The sequence below is a fragment of the Callorhinus ursinus genome, unplaced genomic scaffold, assembly GCF_003265705.2.
Source record: "Callorhinus ursinus isolate GAN/ISIS: 27379988/994484 unplaced genomic scaffold, GSC_fseal_2.0 scaffold1, whole genome shotgun sequence".
Taxonomy (NCBI): Eukaryota; Metazoa; Chordata; class Mammalia; order Carnivora; family Otariidae; genus Callorhinus; species Callorhinus ursinus.
In genome coordinates, this window is record NW_027397063.1 from 2,548,020 (window position 1) to 2,563,633 (window position 15,614).

General features: G+C 44.4%; 1 protein-coding gene across 8 annotated transcripts in view; it reads left to right on the plus strand.

Annotated features, from left to right (window-relative positions):
• The first annotated feature begins 13,873 nt into the window (after positions 1–13,873).
• RUNX1 (RUNX family transcription factor 1) overlaps positions 13,874–15,614 on the plus strand; it is a 247,289-nt gene continuing 245,548 nt past the window's right edge. For 4 of the 8 annotated variants that reach the window (XM_025871737.2, XM_025871777.2, XM_025871766.2 and 1 more), the window contains exons 1-2: positions 13,874–14,075; positions 14,193–14,309. In XM_025871737.2, the coding sequence (XP_025727522.1) occupies positions 14,252–14,309 (58 nt within the window). In that variant the 5' untranslated portion in view covers positions 13,874–14,075; positions 14,193–14,251. Of the gene's footprint in view, positions 14,110–14,192; positions 14,310–15,614 lie in introns of those variants that run through there. The other 4 variants (XM_025871771.2, XM_073890950.1, XM_025871751.2 and 1 more) reach the window with 3 other exon arrangements.

A 15,614-nucleotide genomic window follows, 5' to 3' on the forward strand; every position in this document is an offset into this window, starting at 1 on the left:
CTTAAGTCATTTACTATTTGTGGAAGGGAGCATGAACATAAAATCACATCTGCTCAGTTTTTCCCTGAGAGGTTTGAGAGGTAATCATTTTTTCCTTTCTTCATCATTTATGCAAAAGCTCCCACAGATAACACGTTAATTAGCAACTTTGTGCTAAATAGCAACACAAAGTTCCCATCAAATAAGAGCTAACATATAGGGGCACCTGGATGGCTCAGTTGGTTAAGCGACTGCCTTCGGCTCAGGTCATGATCTTGGAGTCCCAGGATAGAGTCCCACATCGGGCTCCCTGTTGAGCAGGGAGTCTGCTTCTCCCTCTGACCCTCTTCCCTCTTGTGCTTTCTTTCTATTTCTCATTCTCTCTTTCAAATAAATAAATAAATAAATCTTAAAAAAAAAAAAGAGCTAACATATACTCATTATACGCCAAGACTTTTTCTAAGTCCTTTATAGGCTTTAACCAGATTACTATTCACAACAATCTTATGAGGTAAAATATATATATATTATTGGTATTTTGCAACAACCCTATGAAGGAAGTAATGGCATCATCCCCATTTCTCAGGTGAGAACACCAAATCACAAGATATGTTAGGTTGCTTGTCCAAGGACACATAGCTAACAAGTGGCTGAGCTGGTATTCAAACTCAGTTCATGTTCATAACCTCTATTCTAGATGACCTTACCCCTAAATGTAAGTTGTCAGGCATTTTGTCTATCTTGCTCACTAAAATGGCACCTGATACATAGAACGTTTTCGATAAACACATAGAATGTGGGCAAAACTCAATCTCTAAGGTATGAAATGGTGGTGTTGTTTTCAAATGTCTCTCCCTATCCCTACCGCTCTGGCTTCTTTTTATAATGTCTCTTTGGGATTTTTCTGCTAAAGCCTTTCCTGGGAGGGAAAAAAAAGGAGAGATATACTCTTTCTTTTAACAACTTCTCAATTAAATGTTTCATAGATGATTATAAGAAAGCCAAAAATTTTCCCAAAGACTGTACCATTTTATATGCCCCCAGCAATGTATCAGTGACATTGCTCCACATCCTCACAAACAGTTCGTATTGTCTGTCTTTTTGATAATCACCTACCCTTTACCCCAGAATTATCACTCCTATATATTTATCCAAGAGAAATGAAAATAAATTCCATAAAACACTTGTGCAAATGTATTCATAGCAGCATTATTTATAATAGCCCCAAACTGGAAATGACCCAAATGCCCATCACTAGAATGACTAAAGAGATTGTGGTATGTCTATACAGAACAATACTACTCAGCAAATATAAGGAAAGAACTGATCTACTCAACAAAAGAACCTAGACACAAAAAGTACAAACCGTATGATCCATTTACATAAACTTCTAGAACAGTCAAAACTATGGTGAAGGAAAAATAAGAACAGTGGTTTCCTCTTGGGGGTGGGATAGGGTAGGGATTTTCTAAGGCATTCTATGAAATGGTGGAAACATACTATATCTTGACAGGGGTGTGGGTTACATAAGTGTAGCCATTTGTCCAAAAATGCACAGTTTAGGGACACTTGGCTGTCTCTGTCAGTACAGCATGAGACTCTTGATCTCAAGGTCATGAGCTCGAGCCTTGTATTGAGTGTAGAAATTACTAAATAAATAAATAAATAAACTTTAAAAAAATGTCTCATAGATGACAAACTTCGTTAAGTCTGCCTCTTTCCCTTTATTAAATAGTTTTCCCAGCACCATGAATGACCTGTGCCTGTTATTTGCACAAAATAAATCAGGAGAAAAACTTCCTGAGTTCTCTCTCCATCTTTGGCAGCAAGGAAATCAACTGTCCCAAGACAAGAATGGGAGGGAGTCCTAGACTCAGACCTAGAGCCTGGCCACTGACAGGTTTCCCCGGCACCCTGAGGAAAGTCAGGGGCCAGCAGTAGCCCATTCCTTGGGTGTTTTGTTGTTGGAGAGTTTGCCTCCTGCCCATGGTGGTTGGTAATTGCTGGGTTCATTGTGTGTCTTTGGTCTCTCAGGTGTATTTCCTAAACCAACATGAAAAGAAAATGATAAGGGGCAAGCGCATGGAGGTGTTTATGTTTTCAGCTCTAGCCAATTGCTTGAGACCCAAAACAAAAGCCAGTGCAGATGGAAGGATGCGAGATTATACAATGGAAACCCCAACCTCTCCTTGCAGAACGCGCTCAGCTCCCAGCTGTCGTCCACTTCCAGGAGTGCCGCTGACACCCAGCAATTAGCATGCCCTGGTTCTCCTTTGGAAAAGCAGCGCGGGAGAACAATACCACCACGAGTCCTCCTGGACTAGAAAGCAGGTGAATCCCGCTTGAAAAAAAAGCAAGATAAATGATCCTTTCTGCCACTGCTTCTTACTGTTGGACAAACCGATGGCACCATGAGCCTGGTATTAAAAACTCCTCAGGGCCTTGAAAGGACTGCAAGAAAAAGGAAGAAAAGGAAAACCAAAACAAGGAACTCCACTGCAGCCCGCAGTGATTGAAATCCACTGTCATACTCTATTATCTTTTCCTGTATACTTAAATTTACCCCTAAGCGTCCTGCTTCTTGGGTGATATGTGCATATGCATATCTCACATCTTGACTGTCAGTGAGGACTGCCAGATAAAATACAGGACACCCAGTTAAGTTTGAATTTCAGTTAAACAGTGAATAATTCTTTACTGTAAGTACACCTCATGCATTAATTGGGACATTTTGAGAACTTAATTCATTTTCTTTTTCTAAAACTCAACATTAATGATGCATCCTTTTGTTTTGTTTTGTTTTGCTAAATCTGGCGTCCCTACCCTCATGGCATTACAGAAGCATATTTTTGGTAGAGATAAACTTGAACTTGACAGGAAGTGATGGACTAAAAATATAGTACTCCTTCAGGTGATGGCTTGAAGTGCAGTGAAACCACCCAATTGTTCCAAATGTTTCCAATTTACTGTAAAAGAGAGAAATGAGCTGAAGCTCATATACCCATTGGGTGAGTGATATGAATACCGATGAAAATCTTGGAGTTGAAAGACGTGTAGTTTCATTAGGTGAAGGGTTCTGAACCTAAAAGAATTCATCACCTACTTCTTACCACCTTGATAACCAGGTCGTGGGTGGCCCTGGGACAGCACTCCCAGAAATAGCACAGCACAGGACACATAACTGCTAACATGGAGGCTTACCCATACCTCTTATTTTGAATTTCCATTGGCATCTCTGTAAAGGGCGCCCTGGGAGGCAGGCCATCCTTAAGGGATTAAACACTTTCATCAGCATGACTCCATGCTTTCTTTGATCTGACTGACCTGGGAGCAGGAAGCCTAGAAGGGTATTGGTGAACACTTGAGTAGATCCAAGGAAAAGACAGGTATTGGGTAGGATTCAAACCCAATGGTAGCATATTTCCAGTTCAGGCATCAAGCTGATAATCCCTACATATTAAGAGGCTGCAGGGAAAGAATTAATCATTTGACTTATGATTGAATCAGCGATCTCTTCTGGGTCTGCCCTTTGTGTGGTCCACTAACTACAGGAACAGGGAACACAGAAAGGTGATGTGTTTGGGCTTGCTTGCACACTGGTGCCAAGTGAGGGCAGAGCGCAAAGTAAAATCAATATCCTGGATTCGACTGTGTGTGTGAGTATCCGAGTGTGTGGGTCTATATAGTTTTTGAAGTGAAATTTAATACAAGCCAATTTACATGTTGGAAAAAAAATCTTGTTAAGTCTCATTTTGCTTATCTTATGAAGATACAACTTTAGATTCTTCTAGAACAAAAGGTGTAGACTCCCATGTAAGACGTGACCAGAGTCAGAAACTTTCCAAAGACTCCTTTTCCTGAGCAATCTTCTGATTGCTTCTTATTATCATAGAAATAATAAAGATATAGTTAATGTCTTTTAGGCAATAACTATTATGTTAACTGTACCACACACTGCATTAAACAAGCCTTTTTGAGTCTCAAGCCATAAGGTAGACTATCCTGACCCACTTACTTAAAGGTAAGATCCAGATCTTGGCTGTATCTATTTTAAACTGGCCAGCAGAGCATTGCTAAGGGGAATAAACATTAACAAATAAATAAATCCCACTGCTACTCACCCTGGAACTGTGGGGAGCAATATGCAAAAAAGCCCCATCATGGATACCATCAGTTATTTTGGTCATAGAGAATTCATGGATCTAATTATAGAAGGCACTTGATTTTTTTATTATAGTAAAATATACCTATTACATTTATCGTTTTAATCATTTATAAGTGCACAATTCGGTGGCATTAATGATTACATTCATGATTCACAGTCATCACCACCACCCATCTCCAGAACTTTTTATCACCCCAAACTGAAACTCTGTAACATTACCCAGTGACTTCCCATTCCTCTCTCCCTCTAATCCCTGGGAACCTCTCTTTTACCTTCTTTTCTATGAATTCACTCATTCTAGGCACCTCATATAAGTAGAATCACACAATATTTGTTCTGTGTCTAGCATAATGTCTTCAAGGTCCATCCATGTTGTAACACATACGGAAACTTCATTCCTTTTTATGGCAGAAAAGTACTCCGTTGTAAGGACAGACCACATTTTGTTTGTCCACTCATCCCTTGATGGTCCCTCTGGGTTGTTTCCATCTTCTGAGAACCTATTTAGTATGAGTGATCCTTTCCTTGTCCCTCACTTAAAGAAGAAAAATTAAATTCACTCTATATCATAAACAGAGTCTCAGATCATCTAAACCGCCAACTTGATTGGACGCCCATCACCGCAGTTGGAGCCTGTTGGGCTGCCCACCTGGGTGGGGTGGTGGGTCTCCTTCCTGCTGGCAGTACTTCCATACCCATCCCAAGTCCTTGTCAACTTGGCCTGCACACTGCTGTGCTGGAGGGGATGAAGGGAGACCGTGGGAGGGATTAGGAGCAGCTCACTTGTCAGCCATTGTTTTAAGTGGCCTGGCTCTCTCTGGCCTCATGGATGTTTCACATGGGTTGTTTCTCCCCTGTGCATTCTCACGGGCTCTCTTACCTCGCTCCTTCTGATGCAACTCGCCACTTCAGGCTGGGCCCTTCTCTAGGACCTCGGCCCCCGATCCCATCTCAACTCATGCTCCCAGTGGTCTACACCACAAGCTCTTCCAGCTGAGATCATGCTTGGGAAGTCCATCCCTGTGGGCAGAATCCCTTTTAAAACAGTGCCAAGCCACCATCTTACTTGGGGATTCCATAGTTGAGGCACCTTGGAGGGGTTGCTGGAGGTTCCTAATGTAGCTTCTGTCTTACTGTCCCAGCTTACAAGAGGCCACTCACTGTCACAGGGGTGAGTCAGGCCTCAGATTGAGTGACATATGTTCTCTGCCCCTCTCTCCAGATTTGACACAAGTGGTAGACCCGCCCCTACACTTTGGCCACTTGGACAGGGGGAGAGGAGTAGAGAAGCCACACTTCAAACACTCTCCTAAGACCTCCTCTTCATTGCCCACTCTTGACCCTTCATGTCCTTACTGAGAATCAGTTGCCCAAGTGGCTCTTGAACACCTCTTTGGAAGTTTCCCCATGCTCTTGTCTCACCCCTCACTCTGATATGGAATATCCATTATATATTGGTAGTGCAGGTGGCCACTTGAGCAACTAAGTCTCAACACCTTCGGCTGCTATGGAGAGTGGCCATCCCTCTCTTTGAAGGTCACTTCCTTTTGCCCCACGTCCGCCCATCCCAAACATACCCTCGGGATCCAGCTGTTTTGTGGAATGCAATAACAAAGAATACTCATATCTTTCTTTTTGGGGTGTAATTTCTCTCCAATTTATCACAGTAGAAGCTCTATTAATGTTTTTTTAATTGAATTGAGACAGAAAAAGTCACATAACCAACTTAGATACGTTCAGACAAAACGTATATATGCAACAATTAATTTCATATTAAGTTCCTTTTCAAGCAAAGGAGGAGCTGCTTGTCTGTATACCAGCACAATTGGATGTCACTTTTCCATTTAGTCTAAGGAGGCACCATGAAGGAAGAGATCTCAAGTGGCTCTTTCTTGTCAAATCGGCTGACCTTCCCAGAGTCTTTGTTTTTCTCATCTCTATTTTCAGCATCTAACTCAGTTTGTCTCTCATCCCTTGAAATGTCTTCCTTTGGTTTGTACCATGCTCATTTTCCCTCTGTCCCCTTTCCCTTTCCCCCCCGCCCCCTGCCTTTTGTCTCCTCCTGCTCCCTTGTAGGTATTCTCATTTTGAGCTTCTGAATTTCTTTCACTTTGAAAATATCTGATTCTGCCTCACTGCCTCAGCCTGCAGCTCAACGCTGGTGCTTTCTGCATCTTTACCTCTTCCTCAGCCAAGACTATCGCCATGGTAATGGGATGATACAAATGACCACAAAATGCTACAGCTTAAAACAACCACCATTTATTACTGCTCAAACCTCATGGGAAGGCAGGGCAGTTCTGCTCATCATGGCCGGGTTTGGTGGTCAGTTCTTCCAGTTTAGGCTGGAGCTCACCTAAGTGTCTGACGGTCATCTGGTTACTGGCTGATCTAGGATGGCCTCGACTGGGACGACTGGCTCTCTTCCATGCGTCTTGCCTTCCAGCACACCAGCCCGAGGCACATTCCAGCGAGCAAGCACCTTTCCAGGCCTCTGCTTCCAGCAAGTTTGCAACTGCCCCATTGGTCAAAGCAAGTCCTACGGCGGAGCTCAGTGTCAGAGGGGTGGGGACCACAGCTAGAGGGTAAAGGCTGTGACTGCAGGAGGAGTAAGACACTGAGACTGTTAATGTTGTCAGCCCATCACCATCCCATTGCCCTCCATCCCCACTGCCCTTGTCAGGATGCCTGTGACCTCATAGTTGACGTATGGCAGCCACACTGGACTCCTCACTAGCGCCCAAGCAGACAGAACTTATTTCTGATCTGCCTTTGGCCTCAGAGCTCTGCCCACCTTCACTGCTCTCCCTGGCCTTTTTATCTACCAAAAATGCACATGCCTACTGCCAAAGCCCGGCTCAGGACTCCACTATTCCATGTGCTACGGGATTTCCAGCCACATACTTTCTTCCTGACTCAGACCCCACCCTCTGCCCAGCCCACGGCGTCTGCTCAGTTTTGTGAGCAATATGGAGGGTCGACAGTGTGGTGAGGCAAGTAAGGCCCATAGGGTACAAAACTTAAGAAAGCACTCACTCTTAGGGTCGCCCAAGTCCAGGGTCTATACTGACGGTCCATGGTTCCCTAAATTGTGTACCTTGAGAGTCTCACTCCCCTTTCCCCAGTCCCAGCCCTGGCCATACCGGTCATTTCAATATCAACTTCTCATTTTTTATGTGAATGGTTCATAACACTGTGAGCCTTTTTCTGAGCGGGACCCGGTCTGCCTAGCCCAAGATTAGAAAATAAATACTCAGTGAGGTAAGTAGTTGCAGAGAAAGTGAGGTATTCCTGATATTTAGTAAAGCCTAGGGGAAAAACACTGCAAGAGACAAGAAATGTAGGGATAAAGGAGGGATTGACTAATTCTGCCAAAGACTAAGACAGGCAAATTCATGTCATGATAACAGAATTCAAGAAAAACAAAATTGCTGTGCTGTAGAGCATCCTTGAGAGGCATTTGTACGTGGGATATAGAGAAAATTCATGAGCCTTACCAGGGAGTGGTAGAAACCCAGATGTAGATTCATATAGCTAGGGGGACCGAAGAAGAAGGCTCTTAGGCCTGAGTTTTGCAGGGAAGTTAAAGCTAAATACATTCATACATATGTAAATGGCTCTGACCATCACCAAGAAGGGAGGGGTAGAGAAAGGAGGCCTCTGATCATGGAACTGTTGTGATTTTAAAAGGAGGAGAAATTGACAACACCAGTCAAAAGGGGAGTAACGGATTTCTGTTTAAAGACAAGAGCACTAAAAGAAGAGGTTAAAGGTCACCTACAAAATTTGGTGAAGTGTATGTTTCCTGAACATCTTTTCATTGACAAGGATATTCACAGAGACCTACGACGAGACAATTTCAGGCTTGTCAACATTCATGAGGTTGATTTTCTGAAACCCCCTAAAGTCTGTTGAACAACCACTCTGAGTATGAGGAATTTCCCGAGTCCTAGTTCATAGCGTGTGGTCCACATGGGCAGAAACTCATGTCCTTGAGCTTCCATTTTCCATATAAATCTGAGAATTGTCAATGGGTGATGGTAAAATTTTAAAAAGCACAGGGAAACAAACTAAGATGAATACTTCCGTAATAATCAAAGGCCACCAAACTCTCGTGTCCTGCAAGCCAAGACCACTGTCCTCTGATGACAGAAGCCTAAATGAACTCTCCCCCATCTTACTCCCACAGGAATCCTTTTAGTTCCACTAACCTTGCCATTCCTGCAAATTTTCATATCCTGGAATGTCGTCTCAGATGTAAGTCCTGTGTGGGAAACAGTATCTTCAATTAAATGTATGTGTATATATACCACCCGTATATTCCGAGTCCCAGTAAGGATGTTACATGACTTGACCCAGCGGCTGAGGGACTCTGCTGTCATAGCTACAGTATGGTTGTAGTGGTGTGGCACATGGTAATATATCTGTTTCTTCTCTCTGCTTTGAATAAACTGAAAACTTGTGAAGAAGATGAAATCAGAACCAGAACGTGGGCAAGATCTTCCTTCCTGCTCTCCACCCAGAAATCCAGCCAGCTGCTGAACTGGCAAAGGAAGGGAAAGGAATTTAAAGAAGAGGAAATTAAAATACACACCCACAGTTCTAAGTGCAATATTTTGTTTTCTCAGGACCGTTGATGTTTTCTTTTAATTTTGACATTTTGAGGTTCTGTAAGAATCTGCAGCTAGTGTCGGTAGGGCTGAATAAGACTCTTCCAAAAGAACATTTAATTTGAAAATTAAGTGATGAACACCAAAGATTCCTCCAACATCGACTACATAAGCTATCTTCAACTTGTTCTTACCCAGACCTCTCACACAGGGTCCTGATGTCATGTGTTTTTGATACCCGGCAAGTCCAAGTATTAAAATTCACCTATTGCATGTTTCCATATTGAAGCCTCAACCATGGGTCTCTTTTTAATTCCATTCAAAACCACTTTGCATAGTTCAAAAATTACTGATCCTCCCAGCACCCCGGTGAAAAAGGTAGTATTATGCTTCAGTTGGTAAGGAGTCATGTGAAGTTGTTAATTTGCCTACTACCAGGAAAATGAGTAGCCATTACAAGAAAAGTCCAAAGTCCCCGAAGCCACGTGCTTCACTCACATTGGGGACACTCGTTATCTGCCACCTCAACTGAATTATTGAGTCTTACACTATCTAACCAATGTAAATTCTGGCTTCTCCAACTCAGAATAATTTTAGTTGCTTCATTTCCTTTAGCTTTCCCTGCCCGAATCTCATGCTAAAATTAGCCTCAAGGTTGGAGAAACGGGCTGGAAAGTTCAGTACCAACCCAGAATGTTTTCCGTCGTTTGACCAAACCTCGAATGCTGAACATTTCTAACATTCAAAGAGGGTTTGTTTAAGTTTTCCAGTTTTACCCTCCTGGTTTCAAATGGCACCAGAAGCCGAAGAGCCAAAATTCTGTAAGGAGAAACCATTCCAAACAAGACTCCTGGCCCAGGGCAGACCTGAAAGGATCCAGATGCATTTGAAAGAGGTAGTCAAACTCCTGGATGCCTGTGTAAATGGGTCCTCTGGACTCTGGTTAGGCCAATCCAAGTGGGGACAATGTAAGCCTGGGTCCCTCCTTTTGGAACAAAGCACAGGACATGACATCTGCAAGGGCTGGAGAGCAGAGGCAGGTCTCCTGCGGGGAAGACAGCCCATGGAGGACAACGGAGACCACCTGCAACGCTGCCCCGTGAACACGTGGTGTGCATCTGGAAGAACTCACAGGACTGATGAGTTTCCAAAATGCAAACTAGGTGCAAACTCAGCGTTTGAGGCCCCTGGGGGGTGGAAAAAAAGCCTTCTGTTTATATCCGTGTGGCCACCAGCTTGATAGATGGAGCGCACGGGAGCCTCCCTACATTGTGTGACAAACCTCAAACTGTAAACTTGACCCAAACCCAGCACTTGAGAGGAGAGGTCTGGGTGACAATCCGAGAAAACTCTCTCTTGGAGGACATGAGCTTCTCCTCTTATGGGTTTCTGCTGTCTAAGAAACACCCAGGGTTTACAAAATTGTGCCAAGGCAACAAGGTAGAAACGGTAAACATTTTAGAAAGCTCTAAGGAAAACAGATCTCAAAGACTGCAGAAAATGATCATCACATGTTCTTTACCAAATCCCTACCTGTGCAGGGCTTCTTCAGGGCCACGCTTCTCCAGCTCTGATGTGTGCAGGAATCACTCGGGGGGCTGGCAACACGGCAGACTCTAGCTCAGTAGATCTGGGACAGGGCCCAAGATTTTGAGCCCTCCCAAGTTCCAGGGGGATGTCAACGCTGCTGATCCACAGGCCACCCTTGGAGTACTGAAGCAGTTTATTACGCTCTTCTATTGGAAACAATGGTCATTAAACAGCTTTTCATGTCATTAGACAGCTTTGAGTGGATGGGTTGACAGGTTTCATTGATGGGTTTCAATATCTGCCTTTTTTTTTTCCTTTAAAGTCCTATTTCTCCGGAGAGCCACACATTTTCATCTAGACACAGTTAAGAAATAAATCCTGAAAGTCCTGTCTGGCCAGACAATAAAGTCTTATGGGGACTTAAATTTGAATTCTACTTTTACCAGGCAGAGTGAGATACCTGTGCATAAGATAGCCATGCTCTGCTGTGGACACCATCATGAGGGGCCAAGAAAGATCTGTCACAGCGGGGCCTGCAGAGCCCTCCAGTTATTTCAACCTGCTGCATCTGCCAAGGGCAGGTTGTATTCATTCCATGAAGCCCTGACGTCCATGTCTCAGTTTCAAATGCATCACCGAGGTGATCATCAGCATGGCACGGAAGTTTCTGGATAGCACCTCTGTTGGACCACAAAGATTGAGAAAACAATGAAAATGTGTTCTACAGAGAGATAAGTGAGCAGCATTGTCTTCTTGGAATTTTAGACTACCTCATTTTTTGAGGTCCTTCTTTGCCTCTCTTTTCTGATCAGAGAATCTGCTTTATGATGAACATGCTCAGAAGCAGTGTGCCGTATCGTGGAATGCAAAAGCCTAACAGAGAATGCTTTAATTGGGTTGGACTGCATAGAGAAGTTTATACATTAATTACAGGGTTAGGCAACTGTGCATCTTTCCACCTTTGGTGGTATTTTTATAGAACCATTAAAAACGACACCTGGGCGTATTCCCCCCCACCCCCAGTAGTTGCACGTAGAAGCTTTAGCTGATTTGAGTGAGGTTGAAAACTGCCATCCAATGACTTGGCAAAGCCACAGTCAGTTGTAGCTGCTCGGGTACAACTCCCAAGCCAGGAGCCCAGGGTCTGAATCATTTGCAGGAAGTAGGTCACAGGGTGTGGGTCAATGCACAAAATTAAAGAATCCTCAACAGTTCCAGCTAAGATAAGATTGAGTATTCCTCTAGGCAGCTCATTGATGACATATGTGTCTTTTCGTCTTGGGCTCCTAGGGAAGTGGTAAGGTCAAGTTTACTAGAGGCCGGCTGAGGCTTTGCTTATTGTCATGACTTGGAGGATGCCCAGAAAACTCCAACTGTTGCCTCACCAAGCTGTAAGTTTCTGCTGTGGTTGGTAGGGCAGATAACCTGGAGGAAGGCAAAGCAGCCCGGGGCGCAGGCCTTCAGCTCTGCCCCCTGGTGCTTCATCGAAACTCTGGCCCCGACGATTACAGCGTAAGGTGAGGCTTCAGCAAACCCTAGCCTTAGAGTCATCTTTAATCTTGACCTGTCCTATGAAGACTGCTGGGGGAGATATATATTCGTCTCTAGCGAGGCCCACAGAGAGAAGCCAAGAATGCGGGCAGTTCGCTGACACATCCAGAGCCTCCTCTCAAGCATCTGGACACCTAAGGCTGAAAGTATCTGGGGAGTTTCTAAAATGAAATATCAGAATTTATTTGTGTCGCCACTTGAATTGCTAAGTCATTAATAAGTCTGAGCCAGCCCTGAGGGGGAAGCTGCATGTTATGGCATTCAGCTCATAAGACCCTTCCAGGGAATATTACATACAGAAGAGAGAAAAGAGCTTGATGTGGGGTCAAACCCAGACTTGAGTTTATCAGGGAGCACGGGGACATAGGCTTAATTATCTTCCACAAGGGATTTGCACTGAGAAGCAACAGGAAACGTGCATCGTGTTTGGATATTAATAAATATCATAAAAGGAATACATACATTATTATTCTTTTAAATATTAATAAGGTGTCAACACTTGCTAAGCTAACCTCGCACCAGTCTGGGAGACAGCAGGCTCTTGAGTTTCAATTCCTGCCTTAGTCAAAACAGGAGTAAGTAAAAATCATGTATTTTCCTTTTAAAAGACCCGTGCCATTTGCCCTTGAGCACGTTTTCACCGTGGGTCTGGGCGAAACCGAGTGGATGAGGGGAAAACCAAGGGCGTATTGTGATAGCACAGACTCTCTAAAGTGTCTGCTGGTTCTGTCCGTGCAGCTTGGAATCTAGGGTTGACACTTTAGACCCATCGCCTAAGTTGCTCTTGACCGTGTGTGTTGAAACGTAGTATGTACTCGGGGCCATGGAGGATGTATGTGGAGAATGGCAAAGTTAATAAAGAAATCAATTAAGGAAGGAGATCTTTCTTTGTCTTGAAACTGCACAAAGCACAATACTTTGTTAGCACTTAAAAGCAATGAGCAAGGAAGAGAAATAAGTATGTGTGCCCATGTGCAATATCACCCTGTTTTTAGCACCTCCAAATGGGCATGTCTTCTTCCTAAGGTACAGGATGAGCTATGGGATATTCTTTGGTGAGTCACATGAGAAGGGGCTTGTTCTGGAGAAGCATCCCCTCTGGTTCCTCCATCCGCTGTGAAGGCTTCTTACCGCACTCAAAGTGTAGTTAGTGTAGAGCTAGACTGAGCTTTACCTACAGGTCTGAATTAGCTTGTCAATGCCTATTGAAGTAGAGAAAGGCAAGGCACTGAACTTGCACAGGTGAAAACAAAAAATAAACAGTCTCGGGTTAGCCACTGCTTTGGCTCAAAATACAGGATCTCTCTTTTCTTTGTTTTCCTTTAGGCTCCTAATTTCAGTGTGTGCATAAGAGAGAACTCTGATTTCATCTCTTTACTGAAAAGATGTTCATTTAGGAGGGATAAAACCACATAATTTTGCTTTTATTATAGCAGTCTTTTCATCACAAAATTAAAATGCTTCCCCTTTTTTCTCGGCTTTACAGTATCAGCAAGTTGCTAGACCCTTTGAGGGGTCAGACACTCCACAAAACATTTCCTTTTATTTTGTTTTTCCTTTTATAGTTTCACTTAGGCTGTTACAGTCTTTACCAAGGGCTGGATTCTCCTGAGCGGATGCCCAGCGTCTTAAGTGATGGGACCCACATCCTGGCTGAGCAGCAGCTTGATGCCAGGGTTGAATTACTATTGAATAAGCAGCAATAAAATTGTTATCAAAATAATCAGTAGTTCCAAAAACCACAAATAACAACAACGGGACCCAAGTTGTCCTAAATCAGCAAAGACCATCGATATAATAAGAGACTGAGTCACTTTTCTCTACCATCGCTCCCTTGCAAACTCCCCTCGGCTATTTTCTTGCACAGCCTGGGGGAGGGCAGGTGGGGGGGAAGGAAGGGCATTGCTCAGAAAGTAAAAAAAAAAAAAATTGACATCACTTAAGTCACATGATTGGCAAGAACCAATTAAGATGGGTTGTGGAAAGGGGAACAGTTAAATTTGTAATTTGGGTTGTGTGAAAACTTCTTTGGGCCTCATAAACAACCACAGAACCACAAGTTGGGTAGGCTGGCAGTGTCAGAAAACTGCGCCCGGCATAGTGGTCAGCAAGCAGGACGAATCACACTGACTGCAAACCACAGGGTTTCGCAGAGTGGTGAGCATCACCAACCCACAGCCAAGACGCCGCTTTTTTTTTTTTTTTAATCTTGAACAATTTGAATATTTGTTTTCGCAAAGGTACATTTTTCAGAGGGCTCAGGGAGCCCCAGAGGTATGGGGGGAAAAAAGAGATGCAGGGAGCCATGGTGGGGCGTGAGCTGACAACAGTGACCTTTCTTGGTTTTCACTCCAAAGGTGAAAGAAATCATTGAATCCCCCGCCTTCAGAAGAGGGTGCATTTTCAGAAGGAAGCGATGGCTTCAGACAGCATATTTGAGTCATTTCCTTCATACCCACAGTGCTTCATGAGAGGTGAGTACACTCTGGTCTTTTGATACCTACTTTTGCTCAGCTTTTTAGATAACGAAATGGCAGCCTGTTGTAACCCGGTGCTTGTAGCTTGGGCCGATTCCCCGTCTGTTTTGTGGAAAGATCTCAAACCCAGGCATATGATTACAAGGCTATTGGATTACTTATTCATCAGATGGCAGCTCTTCAGAAATGTTTTAATAAATACTTAGCTAAGCTGTTGAAGTGTTCGGTCGGTGTGTGAGAACTTTGTCAAGTGCAAGTAAGTTGGGCTGCTCCTGATTAAAGTCGGAGAGATTAGAAAGCTGGCGAGAAGCTCCCCGCGTTTCCTTTCCTGCCCCTTGCCTGCATGGACTGTGGCCGACGGTCTTGAGCTCAGCACACCACGGAGCCCACCCTGCAGCCGGCCCCAGGCTTTAGCGGGCACATGCCCAGCCACCCAGGACCGCGGGTGCCAGTGCGGGGTGGGGGTGGAGGCCGGGCGCCCAGACACACGTCAGACCAGCCTGGGGACTTCAGGGGCAAAGTGGCAGGCAGCTCAGTTATCCCCTAAAGGCAGAGAGTACAGGAGACAGGCGGATTTGTCTGGATTAAAAACCACCAGGATGGGGCCTCGCTGTGCACAGAGGCAGCTAACATCTTTCAGGGCAGAAAAAAAAAAAATGCAAGTTATCCTGTACAGAGGTCTCTCTCGCAAAGAGCAATGAAGAAATTTCCTAAGCCAAGCGTTGTTGCGGCTCTGGGTCATTAGATTGTGCGCTTCCATTTAATAGGAACAGCCAGTGTGGAAAACCTGTCTGCAGTTTTGCAAGCAGCCTCTTGAAAAATGTGCAAAGCTGTAGTCGGAGGTACGGCTAGGAGGGTGTGAGTATGTGTGTGCATGTGCCTTTTGTGTGTCTCTGGTGAGAAAAGAGGGCCGTGCTTAAACAAACAAAAATAATAACATAAAAATGTCATGAAGGCATGGCCGTGTGTCGGGGCACGCACTCTGACCAACGCCTGCGAAATGTGGCCGCATGGTTTGGCAGAGCCAGCGTGGAGTGGGATGGGACGGGGGAGTAATTAATTTTCTGGCTACAACCTCTCGCGCGCGCACCCAAATAGTATCTGTGACTCATTATTTATTCATACAGCCAAATGAGCAGGGGAATGCACAGGGCTGCCAGCCACTTTGTCACAACAAATGCTATTATGATTGCCGCAGAGCCTCTGTGTTTCCGGGCCCCTGAAATTTAAAAACTTGACAAAGCTGTGTGTGTGTGTGTGTGTGTGTGTGCGCGCGTGCGCACACGCGCGTGCATGTTGAGG